Raw genomic sequence first — 17,761 nt, 5'->3', positions numbered from 1 at the left:
CTTTTTTTTTTTTTTTTTTTTCCAGAATAGTCTTTAAGAGGTTGGAAGCCCCTGTTCAGAAAAGAGGTAGAAAGTGTGGTTGAGACATACATCCATATGAAAAGAGCATAATGTGCATATCTCCCCATCTTAGAAAATGTAAATAGTACCTTTTTCTACAGTGCAGGTATGGAATGCAGCTGAATGCTGGACATGACTCATGGGCTTGCATACAAGTGTAAGTGGGATTTCTTCACCATTGCTGCTTATGGAAATGGTTACAAGTAAACAGATCAAGTAAAAAGGGCTGAGATGCTAAAACCTATGTGGTGATCCACTATTACATCACCTCCAGTAAAGTCCTTGGGAGGGAATCTTGTGTTTCTGGCACAGAAATGTCCTGTTTGAGCTGCACATAATCTTACACAACATGCTATGCATGATCATCACACGTGGTTTCCTACCCTCAGTTTGTCTGTGCATCAAATAAACGTTTGTCCAAACATAGTGTAATATATAGGATCTATACTATACTCATGTATAATGCAATAAATAAGCATGTAGAACCAATAAGGATAACTGAATATTTATATAACTATTTCAAAATAGTATATAAAATACAAACTTAATGCCTTTATGCCAGTCATTCCAAACAATAGACCTTTACATCATTAATTTCACAACAACTTTGTCCTTTCTACCTTAATGCTAAATAAGAGAAAAGCACTGACCATACAGTTTGCATGTCTGTTTGCATATAATAACAAGAACATAGAAATTAATTTCAAGATGAGAAACTCACTCATTGGCAATGGTGTATGTGTGAAGTAGAAGCAGATTTCAAAATTGGTAGTGTAGTCCTGAAGGGAAGTGCAAGAGCCTCCTTGGAGATGCAAGCAATGTAAGTTCTCATGAACAAATATTGTTTTATGGATCCATATCCAAAAGTTTAATAGTAAAATATTTTTAGGCCTTATCTGTCCTTTTTTATATTAGGACATACCCACTCTTAGTGTCATATTAAGAAATAAAATGCTTTGGATCCCTGGCACTCACTGTCTGTACTGTTTCCAGTTTCCACCCCTGTGATGAAGCCATTGCTGATGTTCTTGGGGCTGGGGGTTTGGTGAGATCAGACGAGGGCTAATGCTTGCCCCCAGGATCCACTGAGCAGCTCTTCTTTGGTGCCCTTGGTCGGACAACGGGAGCTTTTGGGATGACGGAGGTCTGTCTCAGCCCCTCTACCTTCAGGGGTGGCCTGTTGGGAAGGGGGCCCAGGGGGAGCATGGGCGACTTGGAGCCATGTGGGGGGTGGATAGGTGGAATGAGATCATGTAATGCCTCCTTCTCCACAGCTTTGTCCACATCTTGTTCGACAGCAACACGCTCACTCTGGATGTCCATGGGAGCTTCCCTCTGCGAGCTGATTCGCCGTGAGTTCTTGTCGGATTTGGGGATCTCGCAGCTGATTTGCCGTGAGTTCTTGTCGGAGTTGGATATCTCACAGCTGTCTGTCCGCCGCCTCGAGCCCTCATGCATGCGGCTTGTGGCCACCACAGCCTTCATAGCCGCCTGTGGAAACAAGAGTTCAGAACCCAGGCTGACATTTTGCATGATTACATTATTATTATTATTTTTTTAAAATATGGTTGTGATTTCTAAGGACTTTTAATACCAGTATTACAGTACCCAACTTTAAAGGTTTTCAGTACATTACATTTAAAGGTGGTCTATATAATTTCATGTCACACAGTATTACTGTGTATCTAAATAAATGTTTGTTTATTATTGGGGTCCTTGAAGCCCTGGCTTATGGGGAGATGGCTGGAGGGTCTAAATGACCAGACTGAAAACCTCTGGCATAGCCTGGAACAGTAGCACTAATTACAGACATACACATACCCATGGTGTTAGCAGGGGACAAGGGCTTAAGTGAGATGAGATGCCTGTTTCTACCATTTTGTCCTTCACACTCTCAAAGGAAAGCAGATTTTGCTTCAGTAAGGATCTGCATTCTGCTTTCTGTAGACGGTTCTACCAATTAAACATGCTGATCAAGCTAAATCAGATTTAGAAAGTTGTTCTGTAAACCTTCTATAAGATTAACACAGTTTTAGTCTAGAGATTCAGCAATAGTGAAAACATCTAGGTCCCTCTTTTAGAATAGCTGACATCAAATTAACCCATTTCCTGCAGATTTGCAAATTTTACTGTAGTTGAATGTCATAATAAAAAACACAATGGTGCCAACACACAGGCTGAGCTTCAGCTAACCTTCAGTTTGCGACGAGCATTGAACTCCTGAAGCTTTCTCTGCGTGGTGTCCATGTGGGAGAAGCGTGCGACCTTGCCAAGTACCCACGGATGCTCCAGGGCCTGACGCACATTCAGACGCTTACGAGGGTCCAGCACTATCAGCTTACTCACCTGCATGCATAAACAACCCAGGAACAGATTACTAAAATGGACTAAAATGCAAGAGATTACTAAAACAGACAGCTCTTGCTGTGCAAGCTCTTTATTGGCTTGTACTAAAAGGGTTCAGGCTTCTTCTAATTAGTTTAAAAGGTGTAACTGTTTAAGCAACCAACAGCAGACCCCCAAAAAGCTAATTTGCTGTTGCCATGAGACAAACCACTAATTCCATTTAAAGTGACTGGAAGCAGTGAGAACTCACCAAATCCTTTGCATTGAGGGAAACCTCATCCCACCAGGGGGAGACAAACTCATAGTCACAGTTGAGGATACGGCTGTACATATATTGGTCACCCCTTGGATCAAAAAATGGTTCAAACCCACACAGCCTGGGGGAGGAGAGAAGTGAAAGGCAGATTTTGAAAGCAAATATAATTTTTGGATAAGAGGCTTCTGACAGGCTGAAAGTTAAATTATGGGTGGAGCAAAAGAGCAAGAAAACCAATTACACAGGTCCCCCTGTGTAGTGTCAGTATCAAAAAAAGAGAATTTTGAAAGACAATTCCAGTTGTGTTGTTTTCATCTGTTTGTTATATTTTCTATTTGTTTAGCTTGTTCACTTGTTTACTTACAATATGTACAGGATGACTCCCACAGACCACATGTCCACCTCTGGGCCATAAGAATTGCCACGGAGAATTTCAGGAGCTAACAGAAGATTAGAGGATAAAGAGGAAATACAGGTACTGATCTATATATGCAACGGAAACAAATGATAGGTTTAAATTACTGACATATAAAGTCAGTAATCTCAAATTCAGTCTCACCACAGTAGCCAGGGGTGCCACAGACCGTCTTCATTGTCATTTGCTCATCTATTATCTTGGAGAGCCCAAAGTCCGCTGCACAGATAACATGTCAGTGATCAGATAAAAAAAGCTATTTTCATCTTTAAAGCACAATCATGTAAAATCATGTAAAATGACCACTGCATCCATTTCCTATCTCCTGATCAATTTATAAGAGAAGTCTACCAAGTAATGTGCCTTAGCATGCTCTTAAAACACAAGAAACTAAACAATATTTCTAAGTAGTTACCTATCTTGAGTGTGGCATCTATTGACAGATCGGCATACAAGAGGTTTTCTGGTTTGAGGTCCCTGTGAACTACTCCATTTTCATGTAGGTACTGCAAGAGACAGTTTCAAGATACAGTTTCAAACCTGTACTGAAAGTATTTCAGCCCAATTCAGCTAGCCATTGCAATTTCTATTTCCAAACGTGCTTTAGTAAGTAAAATTAGTACTTTTTGACAATGTTTCTATGGGACTACTAAATAAATAAAGACTTTGTGTCCTTGTACTGGAGCAATTAATCAGAAATGTACAGGCCAAACAATTATTTTCTTGTTTTACTATAACTTTAGTCATATGCAGTGTGCCCAGGTTTTTGCAATCTACCAGCTCCTAAACCAGCATGCAGCCAGGTACACTGAATACCTGACACAGGTCATGTGCTGTTCAGTGTCCACCAGAGAAGGATGGGTTCTTCCTGAGGTCTCTAACTCACAGTTTCAGGGTGTTTATCCTCACCACTGTTACCCCTGACTTATTTACTAGGGGGCTTGTTCTCAAATGATTGTAAAGCTGCTTTGTGACAATGGCCATTGTAAAAAGCACTATAAAACTTTCATTGTACAGTGGGAGCTGGTATACAACAAAATGTGGACTGAGGTTTGGGATTGGAAACATCAAAGTTGAGAACTGCCGTTTAATGATTAGGATGTAATTAAATCAGATTATCCACAGGCCAGATTAGTTGAAACTATAAATGCATCATCTGAAACAACAGCACCAAATAAGCTTTGCTCTAGAGCTCAGGGCCTGCTGACCTGCCCTGAATGCTAGCTTTGTCATTTGGCAGGTTTTCACTAATAGGTGATTTGTTGTGGTGATTTCCTCATTAATTTATTTGGCTATGCCTAAATGCCTATTACTTGATGGTGGGATTAGCCTATGAGTGGATCCAGCATGTATAATCCAGTGTGGGGCGCAGGCACTTTGATGTCCAGATTAAATTGAACAAGAGCTCATTAGCTCAGCGGAGGAGCCATCACATGCTGGGCTCATGGAGCTCTGCACAGCTCCATGTCACTACAAGCAGTCCCTGGGAAACCTGAGCCACAGTCACAATATTTGCCACCTCCCTCTCCACCTCCTTTCAGAGCCACAGTGGCTGCAGGATGAGTTTTTGCTCCTGCTAAGAAATATGGCTCCTGGTGAAGAGATGACTGATGGCTCTCCACTGAACCTTTACAACCAGTTCTCTCTCCCCAGAGTTCCTCTAGTGTTCTGTCTGGTTTAATAATCACAGTCGTTGTCCATCAATGGGGCACGAGAGCCTCTGATTTGAGTTCAAGTGGATATGTGAGTCATGTGGTGTCTAGTTGGGTTAATTAGGTTGGTGAGCAGAGACACAGGGCAAATGTTTCAGTAGTATAATTCAAAAATGTTGACAGGCTTGATTGGTGAACAAAGGAGTTTGTCTCCATTTAATAGACTTTTTTTTTCAGTCGTGTCACAAAAATCAGTAACCATATCTTGTCACTTATCACTCATATATGTATATAACAGTTCACTGAGCTGGTGACAATAAATAATGAAACAACTAAAAATTAGTGTTACTTTGACATGTTAGAAGATCAATCCATATCCTGAGCAGTATAAGTAGGGAAAGGTAAACATGAGTCAGTCCCATGAAACACCTTGTGTAGCTGAAGAATCTGCACAGAATAAATATCTGCCCAAATGAGTGCATGGCCATAATAAACCAGTTATATTGTTAATTTTGTTTAAATAAAAGTATTAACTGGAAAGACCCAACATCCCAACTTTCATAGCTTTTATAGACAATATTGAAAATGTACAGCATAAAAGATTTATTAATACTTTATAATCTGAAGTTATTTTTGTTCTTTGTGAACAAACAGACCCTTGAGGTGGTGTGTGCTTGAGACTCTTCAAATAAATTGAAAAAAATAAAATAAAATAAAACCTTACACAATGCTTCCAGTATGTTTGACCATTATATAACATGGCAGAGATTAAGATGTGAAGAAGAATGGAATAAATGGATCCTGCCGACATATTCTTGCACACTGTCACAAACTCAAGCATACACTTCCTGTATATGCACACACTCCCTGCTTCACACTCAAACCCACACATATGGCCACCATAGATCTAGTTCATTGTCACAGGGCCTCCACTCTTCCCAGGCTGTTAGATATCAGGATGCCCAGATGTGCCCTGGCCAAGAGATTAAAATGCTGGGAAAACTGCAATGGAATAGTTTTTTTCTCTCTCTGAGAGGATTACTTCCTATTTGTAGCGATCTGGACATATCCCCTCAGCCTTCCATGAGCGACAAGTCAAGCATCCCGCATCCCCTAGACATTTTACTCAGCAAAAAGGTCCCGGCCCCTAGCTCAATCTTGCTGCTGCAAACTACAGGCCTTGACCAAGTGCTGTGACATCATCTAACTGAAAATGCTCTGGAAACATTGTGTTTTTCCATGACGTTAAAACTGGGAAACATCTGAACTAACTGCTGCATGATGTCCTTTTAAGAAAGCTTCTTCAGGATCCCATTGCAGCTTAACCATCAAACCTAAGACAAGCGTGCTAACTTCCCCCTTAAGACTTTTGAACTGACTTGACTCCAATAATAAGGTTTTTTACTAGAGTTTATTTTTGGCTACACATAGCTACAACACTGAGAGCTTGATCAGGATTCTACAGTAATACACTAATTAGTCCTGGACCAAATATATACTGCCCCATGCTGAGACACAAATTGAAGCAGACATTTACTGACCTGTAGCTTATAGTATGAAGAGCACATAAGGTAAATGGGTACCAAATGCTATATAAATAATAATGCAATGGACAATATGTAGGTCTAAGGTATTTCTTTTAACTTTAAATCAAGCACGAAAAAATATAATTTGACATAATGCATACTTAAATGGGTTCTGATGCCTGTTCAAACAAAAATAACACAAAGACACTTTAACCCTTAGTTAGTCCTGACCATCTTTAACAAAAAATTGTAGATCAAACTGCCACCTGCATAGCAGTTAATTTGCACATCACACGTCTCTGGATAGTGTGTGATAATCTGCATATATAGCACAACATTAAGGCCTATAAATAGGATCAACTTACAGTTTGCAAGATTAACAAGAAAACAAGTCTTAACATGACTAAAAATTGCCTTTAGCTGTAAAAATCAGAGTATTTCCAGGGAAAAGTTTACTTTGACACCATCTGTGTATCTTCCAAGGTGTGAGAAATTCAGCTCTCGGAGGTGGGAAATGGGTGACATGGAGGGAGAGAGAAGGCTTTCTTCTCTTATTTACCCCAAAATGAACAACTTTCTTACTGAGGGTTTATAGCTAATAATCATCTCATCAAGATTTTGCTTGCATGATATACGAAATAGGCTTTTAATTAGGTTTGATTCTGTTTTCTTTAATGGACTGGTCAGTCATTTCCTTTACAAATATGAAGGTGATCAGGGTTTAGTGCATGAGAAGTCAGGACTTACCGCCACAGCCTCCAGAATCTGCTTGATCACATGGGCAGCATCCCGCTCGCTGTAATAGCCTCTCTCCACAATCCTGAAACAGTGACCGAGACAAGACGTTTCCATGCACTCACACCTTGCTTGGTCACACCAGTCATGAAAGATCCAGTTAGACATCAGCATAAAATGGATGTTTAAACATCCTAAGTAACTTCTTTCTGTAATGAGCAATGCTTAAAATCACCTAGCAGTACCATTAGCTGTTGTTATGCAAGCACACTGATAAGCTGAAGGGATATGTTTGTAAATGGAAAGGAATTAATGACCATTGTTGGTATATTACTATAAATTAAGATGTTATTAATTTTGGTTAAGCATTGCAGGACTAAGTACTGACTATCTGTAGTAAAAGTATTGTTGTACTAAAATAAAAAATAGATTATGATGTAATGAAAAGTCTTCTGTTAATTTAAAAAATGGATTAAAATCTACAACTCCATATGCCTAGACCCCATAGTCTAAAGTCAGTCTTAAACACCCTATCTTTCTCCAGGAAACTGAAGTTGTGTTATGGCACAGTCCTTAGGACATTTCCTATATATTACAATTTAATGTTTCCTTTAATACAGTCAGCATCCATAATAGTGGCGGGACACAGGGTAGGATCCCACACCTGTCAAACAGTTCACCCCCAGTCACCAGCTCTAAGATGAGAGAGATCTCAGTTTCCGTTTCAAAGATCTCTTTCAGGCGGATCTATGGCCCACAGAGGGAAACAACTGGTTATGACAAAACAATATACAAATAAGCTTTATACGAAACAAAAGGTATTGCTGACACAAAGTGTTTGTAATGCTGTGGAAAGAAACCTGTGTACTGGTAGCCTAATAAAATGCATAAGTGTACATTTCTGTTTGTACATAGCAGAAAGAAAATGCACAAGTTCTTACAATGTTTGGATGGGAAAGACGCAACAAAACTCCTATTTCTGTTCTCACAATTTTCTTGTCGATCTGCAATGTAAGATATTGATAAACTTGATCAATATATATATATAATTTTTTTTTTTTGCTGAATTTGCTCTTGCTCCAAAATGGCAAGTTGACTTACAGTCTTCTTCAACACCTTAGCTGCGTAGGGCTTCTCTGTTTGCTTCTCTTCACAACGAAAAACCACTGATGTGGCCCCTCTTGAGCAAAAGCAAACAAGGCAAAGTCAATGAAAGGATGAATAATACAAAGGTTTGATAAAGTGTTGTAGACAGGGGAGGGGATCGCTGACAGAGAAGACAATCCAGGTAAACCAAATAATGTAAATGTGTTTAGACTGTTCTATTCCAAATGTGTTTCAGTGATTTAAAATCTCTCGATATGGAATCAATGGGTCACTAACACATTTGAGCTTCTGAGAGTGCATAGGCTACTCTATGGCCCACATTTTAACAGTAGCAAGATGAGTAGCAAACTTGAGCATAATTGTTGATATCATGCCAACAACAGCTTTCCTGCTGGTCCAGTTCTCCCTCAAGCCCAATCACACTGAAGCTGTATCTCTCCTTTGTAACCAAACCATTGCCTCCATCAAACTGAAAGCCTAATCCCAAATTCTATAACACAGGAAAACTGGCAGCAGCCATCAAATGATGAATGGCGTAAATTCAATGAGAATGGCATAAATAATAGAGCTGAAGTTCTGCTTTTCTAGCGTTATGACTATGATTATGTCTTTTAAAAGTATAGTTACATAAGGAGGTAAAATGCAGTTCAAAATATAAATAACTGCTGATGTCCATTATCCTTGCTCCATTATCCATGAGCAAATTGTAGTAAGATCTGGCTTTCGACAGTTTACTTCTCTAGTAGGTTTCTGCGGACCGGAATAGACCCAACTCGTTTTTTTATTTTTTTTATTTTTATTTTTTTTAAATCTCCATCAGGGACCCGGGCATGACGTAGTCTGAAACTGTGAACAATTATTGTCAGCAGATAGATCCAGTTGCTATTTTGCGATTGAATTTTTAACACTTCGGCGCCACAGTCTCCGAGAAAGACGATCTTTAACATGTCATCCGGGAGTGAGACCGAAACACCAACATTATAAGGGCGTATCGGGTCAGGGGTGAAAACCGAACCGCATCACCTGCTCCCCCCCTCCCCATGTAATCCACCCACGTTCTGCTTCTGTCCTTAAATCTCAGCCTGCCCTCATTTACAGCACGGCTGGATTTGCTTTCTGCTCCTCACAGACTTGCTTTCACTGCCCGATCAAAAGTCTGCACAATTTTTTTTTGCTACCACTCTACAGATTAAACTCACATTAGCAAATATTTGGAAACATGACCTAGCCTTTCTTTACTATTATTTTCTGTTGCAAGAAAACAGCTGATATGTTATAGAATTTATATGATTTAATTTCACATGACTCAACCGAAGCTATTTTACTAGAGTAAAAAAAAAGTTAGAATCAGAAGAACAATTACTTTTGATGTCCCAGAACTGAAAGGTACCAAAGGTGACCACAGCTATGGAGTAAAATGATGCAAAGCTGTGTTCCACTTACCGTCCCAGTTCTGGGCCCGTGGTGTAGAACTCCTCCACGGGGACGTCTCGGCGCGAGCCTTCGACCCAGTATTCCACCGCACCGGCGCCGGAACGAGAGGTGGGCATGGCGGATCCTCCCCAAAGACGAAACGATTCTCTCTTCAGAGTACGAACGGTCCCCTAAATCAAGGGAGCCCACGCATCAGGATGCGCACCCGGTAAAACGTGGCTCACAGCCTTTCTAACGAATCACTGACGAATCTCTTCAAAACAAGTCTCGGTGATTTAAAATGTCCTCGTGCTGAAGGTTTCCATTTCACTCACAGTGCGCGCATCAGAACTCCAGACGAACCATTCTCAGGCTACCGCAAGAGTTTATTCGCAGCCTACAACATCCAGTCGATCCTAATTTAGAATATTTGCATGGCCTATCTGACTAAATATATTTACTCGCAGTGCTGAGTAAAAAAACCGCAATCATAACGTTTCACGCCGATTGTTTTTAGAGGAGCCTGTCAGCCTCCGGAAGGCCTGTGCGAGGCGAGAACAGTCCCATCGCGCTTCTATAGATACTGTTCGTCTCATATCCAGCAGCGACACATAACGTTCAACAGAACACCGTAAATCCAGCGAATGCAGCGACGCAGCCCTGCTATCAGCAAGTGTAGCGCTTGATCACAACGCGCGTTTCATCGCCGGGCGCTATCTCGTAATAATGACAGTGTATCAGGTTCTGCGGGTCTACCCCGAGATGTAGACATAAATACTCTCAGTTACACGAAAGATCGGATATTATATGTGTTCATCTCCGGTGTTGCTTGGGCTGGGTAGGTGGCGATAGGGGCGGGAATGCTGTGACAACGTCAAGGAGTGGGTCCGCCACCTAAACCACACGCCCTCCAAGGCTCTCAACCAATCCATTGCTCCCACTGTGTGAGACGGTTGTGTTGCAGCGGTGAACAGTCATCGTACTGACTTAATACTCTCGCAGCATTAGGGTTTAATCGCACTATTATGTCATAGGATATCAGTAGCATGTCTTTGCGGTTGCTTGTTATAGGAGGTAAAGAGTTTGTGTTTGGTGTGTTAAAGGCGGGTCGTTTCAGCACCGCAGACAGCTCCCGTGTGAACAACGATGTCAATTAATGAAAGCTGAATGTTTTTGTTTATAAACATGATAAGCTCCAAGGTATAATTTTCTAGGGAACAATTTGCACATCATGACTGTCATTTATTAGTTAATGCAGTTCATTCATGAAGTCAGAGTTTAAACTTATCCTCCGTTTGCTGATGTGCACTTTAAGGATCATCATAAACAAATTCACACAACAGAAGGAATATTGTTGTAGCAAACACCTGGTCTGTTATGACCCACAACATCTGCTAAGATTAAAAAGTGCAAACGATAATACCTAGAATAAGGAAATATACCTCAGGAGACAGAGCCTTTTCCTATAAAGCTCCCAAGCTATGGAACAACCAGACAATGTATCAAACATCTAAGGCTGGGCTGAAAAGCTATTTGATTAGGTTCATGGGCATTGTGACTTATGGTAAACTGGGTGGGATGTTGCGATATTGTCACTTCACCTCTTTTCTGTCACTCAATTTTGCTGGCTTGGAGCAGTGATGGTGACGTTCCAGAGAGCCCTCATGTCTGTGTTTCCTTCTGGCTCTATCCTTTTAGCCATAACTAGATCTGCCAGAATCCAGTTTCTTCCCCATGCTCATAATTTTTTTCTTGCCACTGTCGCCTTTGGCTTGCTCACTGGGGACCTGGATTCAGACATCTGTACAGCTGCTTTGAGACAATGGCTGTTGTAAAACTATAAAAATCAATTTGACTTGACTTGATCTTCCAGAGAGCTGGGTTAACATGACAGAGAGTGAGGAAGAATCAGTGCTACAGATGTAAAGATTTCAGGTTTTGTAGAAGATTTATACTATTGTCAATGGGAGTCTCCTTTATACTCAACAGAAATGGTTTATGAGCTTTTGAAATGACGGCTTTCTGTATGAATGTTAAATGTGATCTGATCTCCAAGTCATAATATTAAGTCATAATTCTAAATAAAAAAGTCCTATTTAACAAATTGTACAGTATTTCTGAAGCCATATATTTAATAACTAGTGGAATTCCTCATAACCTCAATAACGCAATAACCTCAACTAAATGCTTTCTTAAGTTATAAGACTTTGTTTTCTTCAAATCTTCTATACAATACTGTTCAATTCATGTATATTTTAGACTGTGATTGATCTGCACATGATAATAATGCAACATTTTAGTGGTGTTGAGGTCAGGACTTTATTCTACAAAATGGAATTTCTCTGTGGTTGATTTACTCCTTGGTTTTTATATCATTCTCCCCCTGCATAACCCAACCTATTTTGAATTTAAGATCGCAGACAGATATCCATGAAACAATCTGAAATTCATTGGTCCCTCAGTGACTGGGTGCTGTATAAACCCCAAAGCAACAGGGCCATTCCTCAGCAGTATACCCCCTCCAGTGTGCATCGCAGCTGGGGGGCTTTGGTGTGGGTATCACAGCTGGGGGGCATTGGTGTTGGCACACTGTTGTTGGCATCACAGCTGGGGGGCATTGGTGTTGGCACATTGTTTTTGGCATCACAGCTGGGGGGCATTGGTGTTGGCACATTGGTGTTGGAATCACAGCTGGGGGGCATTGGTGTTGGCACACTGTTGTTGGCATCACAGCTGGGGGGCATTGGTGTTGGCACATTGTTGTTGGCATCACAGCTGGGGGGCATTGGTGTTGGCACAATGGTGTTGGAATCACAGCTGGGGGGCATTGGTGTTGGCACATTGTTGTTGGCATCACAGCTGGGGGGCATTGGTGTTGGCACAATGGTGTTGGAATCACAGCTGGGGGGCATTGGTGTTGGCACACTGTTGTTGGCATCACAGCTGGGGGGCATTGGTGTTGGCACATTGTTGTTGGAATCACAGCTGGGGGGCATTGGTGTTGGCACAATGGTGTTGGAATCACAGCTGGGGGGCATTGGTGTTGGCACATTGTTGTTGGCATCACAGCTGGGGGGCATTGGTGTTGGCACAATGGTGTTGGAATCACAGCTGGGGGGCATTGGTGTTGGCACATTGTTGTTGGCATCACAGCTGGGGGGCATTGGTGTTGGCACAATGGTGTTGGAATCACAGCTGGGGGGCATTGGTGTTGGTACGATGGTGTTGGCATCACAGCTGGGGGGCATTGGTGTTGGCATGCAGTGGCCATCCAACTTTTGTCTCATCTGCCCACAGAACATATTTTACAGTATTGCCGTAGATCATTAAAGTAGTCTTTAGCAAACTAGAGACTGACATCAGCCTTTTCTGCAAACCACAATGAGCACCTCTCTTTCTCTCTCTCTCTCCAGTGTTTTTCTCAGGAACACTGACAATAAGTGCAAGTGGTCCCTGGGCATCTTCAGCTGATACCATAAGTTTTGTTTTTGTTTTTTTTTGTTTTACATATGCTTGAGGAGTATTTAGTGCACTGACTTTGGTAGTTTATTCAATGTGCCTGATTGGGGACTGATGAACACTCTGGAAACATCATTGGAAATCTTTTTGCAATTTTCCACATTCTTTTGAACTTCAACAAATTTCCTTAAAATCCAACCAAACAATTTTTACTGGATCATGTTGCACAAATGAAGCAATATTATACCATCACAGAAGAATTCTGTTGTGAAAAGCAGGTTGCCAAATGTGTGGGGTTTTATGTCCAGGTAATGCCCACACCTGAGCTGATTGGAACTACTCTTATTCCATTCCATTATCCTGCTTTCACATAATTCATTTTTCTATCAATTACCTTTTTTTTTTTTTTTAAAAAAAAGAAAAAACTTTGTTCAATATATATATAGCAATATAAATTGATGTGTGTATTGTTTGTTCAATTACAATTTTATGTATTATTATAACTTGGTAAAGGTCAGATAATATTTTCTTGAGCCAATCACAATTCCAGAAAGTTCACAAACCGTATTCATGCTTCACCCTAAATCATTGTTCAGTGCAAAACCATCCAACCACCCAACATATATCCACATCTTTTTGAGATAAGAAATTCGGCAATTCTCACAGAGAGCCCTTTTTAAAAATGAAAGTGAGTTTCTTTACTACCTACTGATCAATAAAACATCTCTGATGTCCCTCTCAGCTATAGTCATATCACACATCTCCATCACCCAAACGCAGTAGTTTAAGGCAGTGCTCACCCCTAGATGCCCTCTTTTTATATGTCCTGGCACTTAATGCGAGGAGTGCTCTATACAGCTCTTTGTTTCTGCACGACATCGCCTGGCTTCACTAGCTGCTCTCCTTTTTAACCACGGAAAGGAATCCAATTAAGGGAATTACACAGTGCTGTGAATGCTGGAGCAAATGCCCACAGTCGCTGTGCCGCTGGATGAACGGGGCTCGGTGGAAGCACTTCAGAGCCTCACAGCTGCTGAACAGTCAGTGTTGCAGTGTTCAGCAACTCAGGCCGCTGCTCCTCTAAACCTGACGAAGCAAGATGCCAAGCATCTCTCCACGGGGGGACATTAGAGGGACAGAAAAAAACTGGAAATCTGATATGTAAAATGCAGTGAATGTGTGAAATGCTGTAACTAAAAGCACCAGGGAATGGTTTAGGGGACAGGATATCCACAAAAGCAGCAATTTAGGTGTTCGTGTCATTTTCCTTTTTAAGCATTCAATCATTCATTCTTCAAAATCTGAAGAGACACCAATGCATTTTCAACAGCGGTTTTAGAAGAAGAGTTATAATGATACATCAGTTATTGACCTTTTCATGATTATGACTATTTTAATGAGTTCTGCATTGTGGCAAGAGACTGTTTCAGAACACAAATACGCATAGCAATTGTTGAGAAACCAATATTAAGAGGTCAGAATCTAACTTAAGATGCCAAACACAAGAGCAGAAGCTGATGTAATCTAGGTGTAATGTTTCCAGGTGCTGGGCTTGGCTCAGGCTGATAAGAAGATTAGGCTACTGCCAGAACCATAGTAAAACAGGACCACACTGCCATAGCACAACACATGCTTTCTTAGAGCAAAACGTGAAATGCTAAAATGTAGTAAGTATTTCCAAGTATTGAACCCAATGTCCTGCCATGGCAATATTTACATATGCCGTTATGGAACTGTATTTGGTTTGTAACTATGTTTCAAACAACACACCTTGTAGAGTCAGTGCACCACTTCCAAATTAAAAGCAAAATATTAATTTTCATCTCGCTGCCTGCCCTGTCAAGTATAGTAATTGCTGTATATGTTTACCTATAATGTATTTTTTAAATGAATATCAAAACGTTTTGCAGTAACAGTGCATGTAGCATACTGAAATGACAACATTTTCCCTGATTCTTACTCTTGTCCTTGGTTAGCTTTAACCTAATTTCAGGGGTACTACTCCATTACAGTAATCCATTCCACTCAACAAATACTAGCTACTTATTTCAGGTGTCCTCAGAGATGAAGTACAGCAAAATTAGGGACCTGTCTGAGGATGCTTGCACTGTAGTAAAAACATTACCTAATGTTCTAATATATCAGATGGGCTTATTTCATTGTGTGAATGATGCTTTCTTATCATTCCCCACATCACTCCCTCTTTCTAAGGACACTGAAGAGAACATAGATACAGACCATTTAAGGATAAACAAATTAACCATAATAACTTTTGAAGGCACTGTTGAACAATAGGCATTTTCCTTTAATCAGTACTAACCGAGTACTGAACAGAGGTGATCAAGAAATAAATAATTTTGCCTCCAACCATATCCACCCATTCCCTCCTCCTAGGTTGTACAAACTGCTAATAAAACTGAAGTTACTTACACATTGCACACCTTTGAGTCTAATGGCTTTTGGCATGAATTTATGTAAGGATGCAAGACTGACATCTGCTTAATGGTCTTGAAAGGATCTATTGCTTATAAAATGTTCACCTACATTGAACAGATCACAATGTCTCTGAAAACCTGAATACATTTAGGGGGGTTAGATTACAGCTAAAATTAAACTCAAGTTTGCAGACGGCCATAAGCACAGTTGGAAACCTTTGCTATGCATTATTTCGTGCCTTTTCACACTAGCCACCAGGTGGCAGCAAACACTAAGACATCAAATTATTTTCCAACTCGTTTTTTTTTTCTTTTACTCGCACTTAGAGTTTAAGCTTAAAAACACACACACGTTTTAAACCATTGAACCCACAAACTGAAGCATGTTTTCATGCAACCAAGCCACCTTATATTCTCTCAGAATCCCAGAGTTGAAAATTTTAAATACAGGCTACGTTATTTATTGGATTTGTGGAGGTTCATAGAATTTACAGCTGTTTCAAATTTATTCTGCAAAGCATATAGGTTAACTATTGCAGTGGGGAGCCAAGACCTGTTCCCAATTATCTACGTGACCCAGCCTCCTGCCCTATCTTCAAAAAAATGTTATAGTTCACGGGATTTCACTGCTTCCTGAAGTTGGTCTGGAAAATATTGATACCTCTAAATGACTCCAATGTATTATTAAAGGGCATTACTGATTCAATTTCCACGGCATCACCAGAGCTATCAGGCTCGGTGATTCATCTGGTTGGGACTGGTGAGGTAGGCCTAAATGACTATATTTTCAGACCACTATAAGTGCCTCAAATTGCACAGGCTAATTTGACACAGCAGATCTCCTTTGAGATTTTACAAGCTTAGGGAATGAAAGTGTCCATTAGCAGTAATGTAGGCACTGCGACTGTTTTTCTGTGCTTTTACAATGGAAGCCAAGGTAGTTTTATGCTTCTCTCACATCATACTTGAATGTGGGTTACATCTAAAAATAAATAAATAAATAAATAAATAAATAAATAAATCCCTATTTAAAGTTACCATTAATACACAAAAGACATGAAAAGATAAATCATAGAAAAACTGGACGTGAATCGTGAATCGATCTATATTTATGTCACTAACAAAGACAGAGTTCGGATTATGTATTATGTAAAAGAAAAACTGATATTTACAACTCATCCACTCGAGTAATGTTATACAGATGAAGGTTTCATTCACACTGCCTGATGTCTCAAGAGTGTTTTATATCTTTGATCTTTTCGATCAATAGATAGATAGAAACTTCATTGATCCCGAAGCAAACTGCATGGTTTTAAGCTATCACATTTTGTGTATTATATTGCAGCACCGAGAATACAGCGCTCTGCTGCCCTTGGGCCCTGGGTACAGTTCAAACAAGCAGCATGCATGCAGTATGGGGATTATTTACTACCAGGGGATCCCATGCTGAGCATGTCGCTTCAGCAGGTAATGAACAGGCTTGGCTAAGAGGGGAGACGGACACCCAAACCCATCGAGTCCATATGTTTAATACTTGCTCAAAGGTAAAGTAGGTGAGGCACATAGAAGCATTTGAACCTCCCAGAAAAAAAGAGGTCCTGGTGAATATTTGATCCCTGTGGTTTGATATTAGACTAGGGAGGTTTGGAGCGTGAACAGCTTGCCTGAATATAGCAAGAACCACTTACAGGTATGTCTTCAACATTTGTTTAGAAATGCTGCAACTATCTGATGCACATTCACCTTTTATTTTAAGACCACAGTAGATCTTAGTTTAGAGTAATCTCCAGTATATACAAGTCTCCAGTAAACACTGGAGGTGTTAATTAAGTCTGGTGACTTTATTGTGTGCAATGTTAATGATTTTTGGTCTATTGATTGTTCATAATCATGAGCGATTGACCACTGGGTTAGTGGGAGCAAGCTGTAAGACTATTGGTAGAAAAGCATTTAAAATCATTTCTGATCTAAGAAATCCACTATGATGAACTGCTGATGATTTGGCTAACTAAAGTTAAAATCCTCAAAGGCAGGTTTTCCTCCAGTGCATAGACCCTCACTGAAGTTTTATGCTTTTAAGTTCGAACAACAAGAAACAACAATGGCCCCACAACAGAATCGGCCAATCCAATTGCCAAATAACCTGAACCTGCACACAAAGCGTGTTCTTGTCCAGTGCATAATATCTCTTTGTATGTTTTCCTTTCACACTGGCAACAATCGCTCGCTGAATGAGTTACATATTGGTTTTTATCTAGTGACCAAAAAAAAAAAATTAAAGAAAGAAAGAAAAATCCTTTCATGCTCAACGCTTCTGTGTCACTTTGTCTGAGTCCGTGAGAACAGCGGAAGCTAAT

General features: G+C 40.3%; 1 protein-coding gene across 1 annotated transcript; it reads right to left on the bottom strand.

Annotated features, from left to right (window-relative positions):
* si:ch73-60h1.1 (calcium/calmodulin-dependent protein kinase type IV) lies at positions 1 to 10,327 on the bottom strand. The gene is made up of 11 exons (XM_026996449.2): positions 9,541 to 10,327; positions 8,092 to 8,170; positions 7,932 to 7,994; positions 7,655 to 7,737; positions 7,003 to 7,075; positions 3,493 to 3,583; positions 3,222 to 3,296; positions 3,027 to 3,102; positions 2,657 to 2,783; positions 2,254 to 2,406; positions 1 to 1,551 (listed from the first exon to the last, which is right to left on the bottom strand). The coding sequence occupies exons 1-11, from the start codon at positions 9,645 to 9,647 to the stop codon at positions 1,123 to 1,125; spliced, it is 1,356 nt and encodes a 451-aa protein (XP_026852250.2). The 5' UTR covers positions 9,648 to 10,327; the 3' UTR covers positions 1 to 1,122.
* Between the last annotated feature and the right edge of the window lie 7,434 nt (positions 10,328 to 17,761).

The sequence above is a fragment of the Electrophorus electricus genome, chromosome 26 (assembly GCF_013358815.1).
Source record: "Electrophorus electricus isolate fEleEle1 chromosome 26, fEleEle1.pri, whole genome shotgun sequence".
Classification (NCBI taxonomy): Eukaryota; Metazoa; Chordata; class Actinopteri; order Gymnotiformes; family Gymnotidae; genus Electrophorus; species Electrophorus electricus.
Note: the sequence above shows the minus strand (reverse complement) of the source record. Positions and strands in the feature narration are given on the sequence as shown.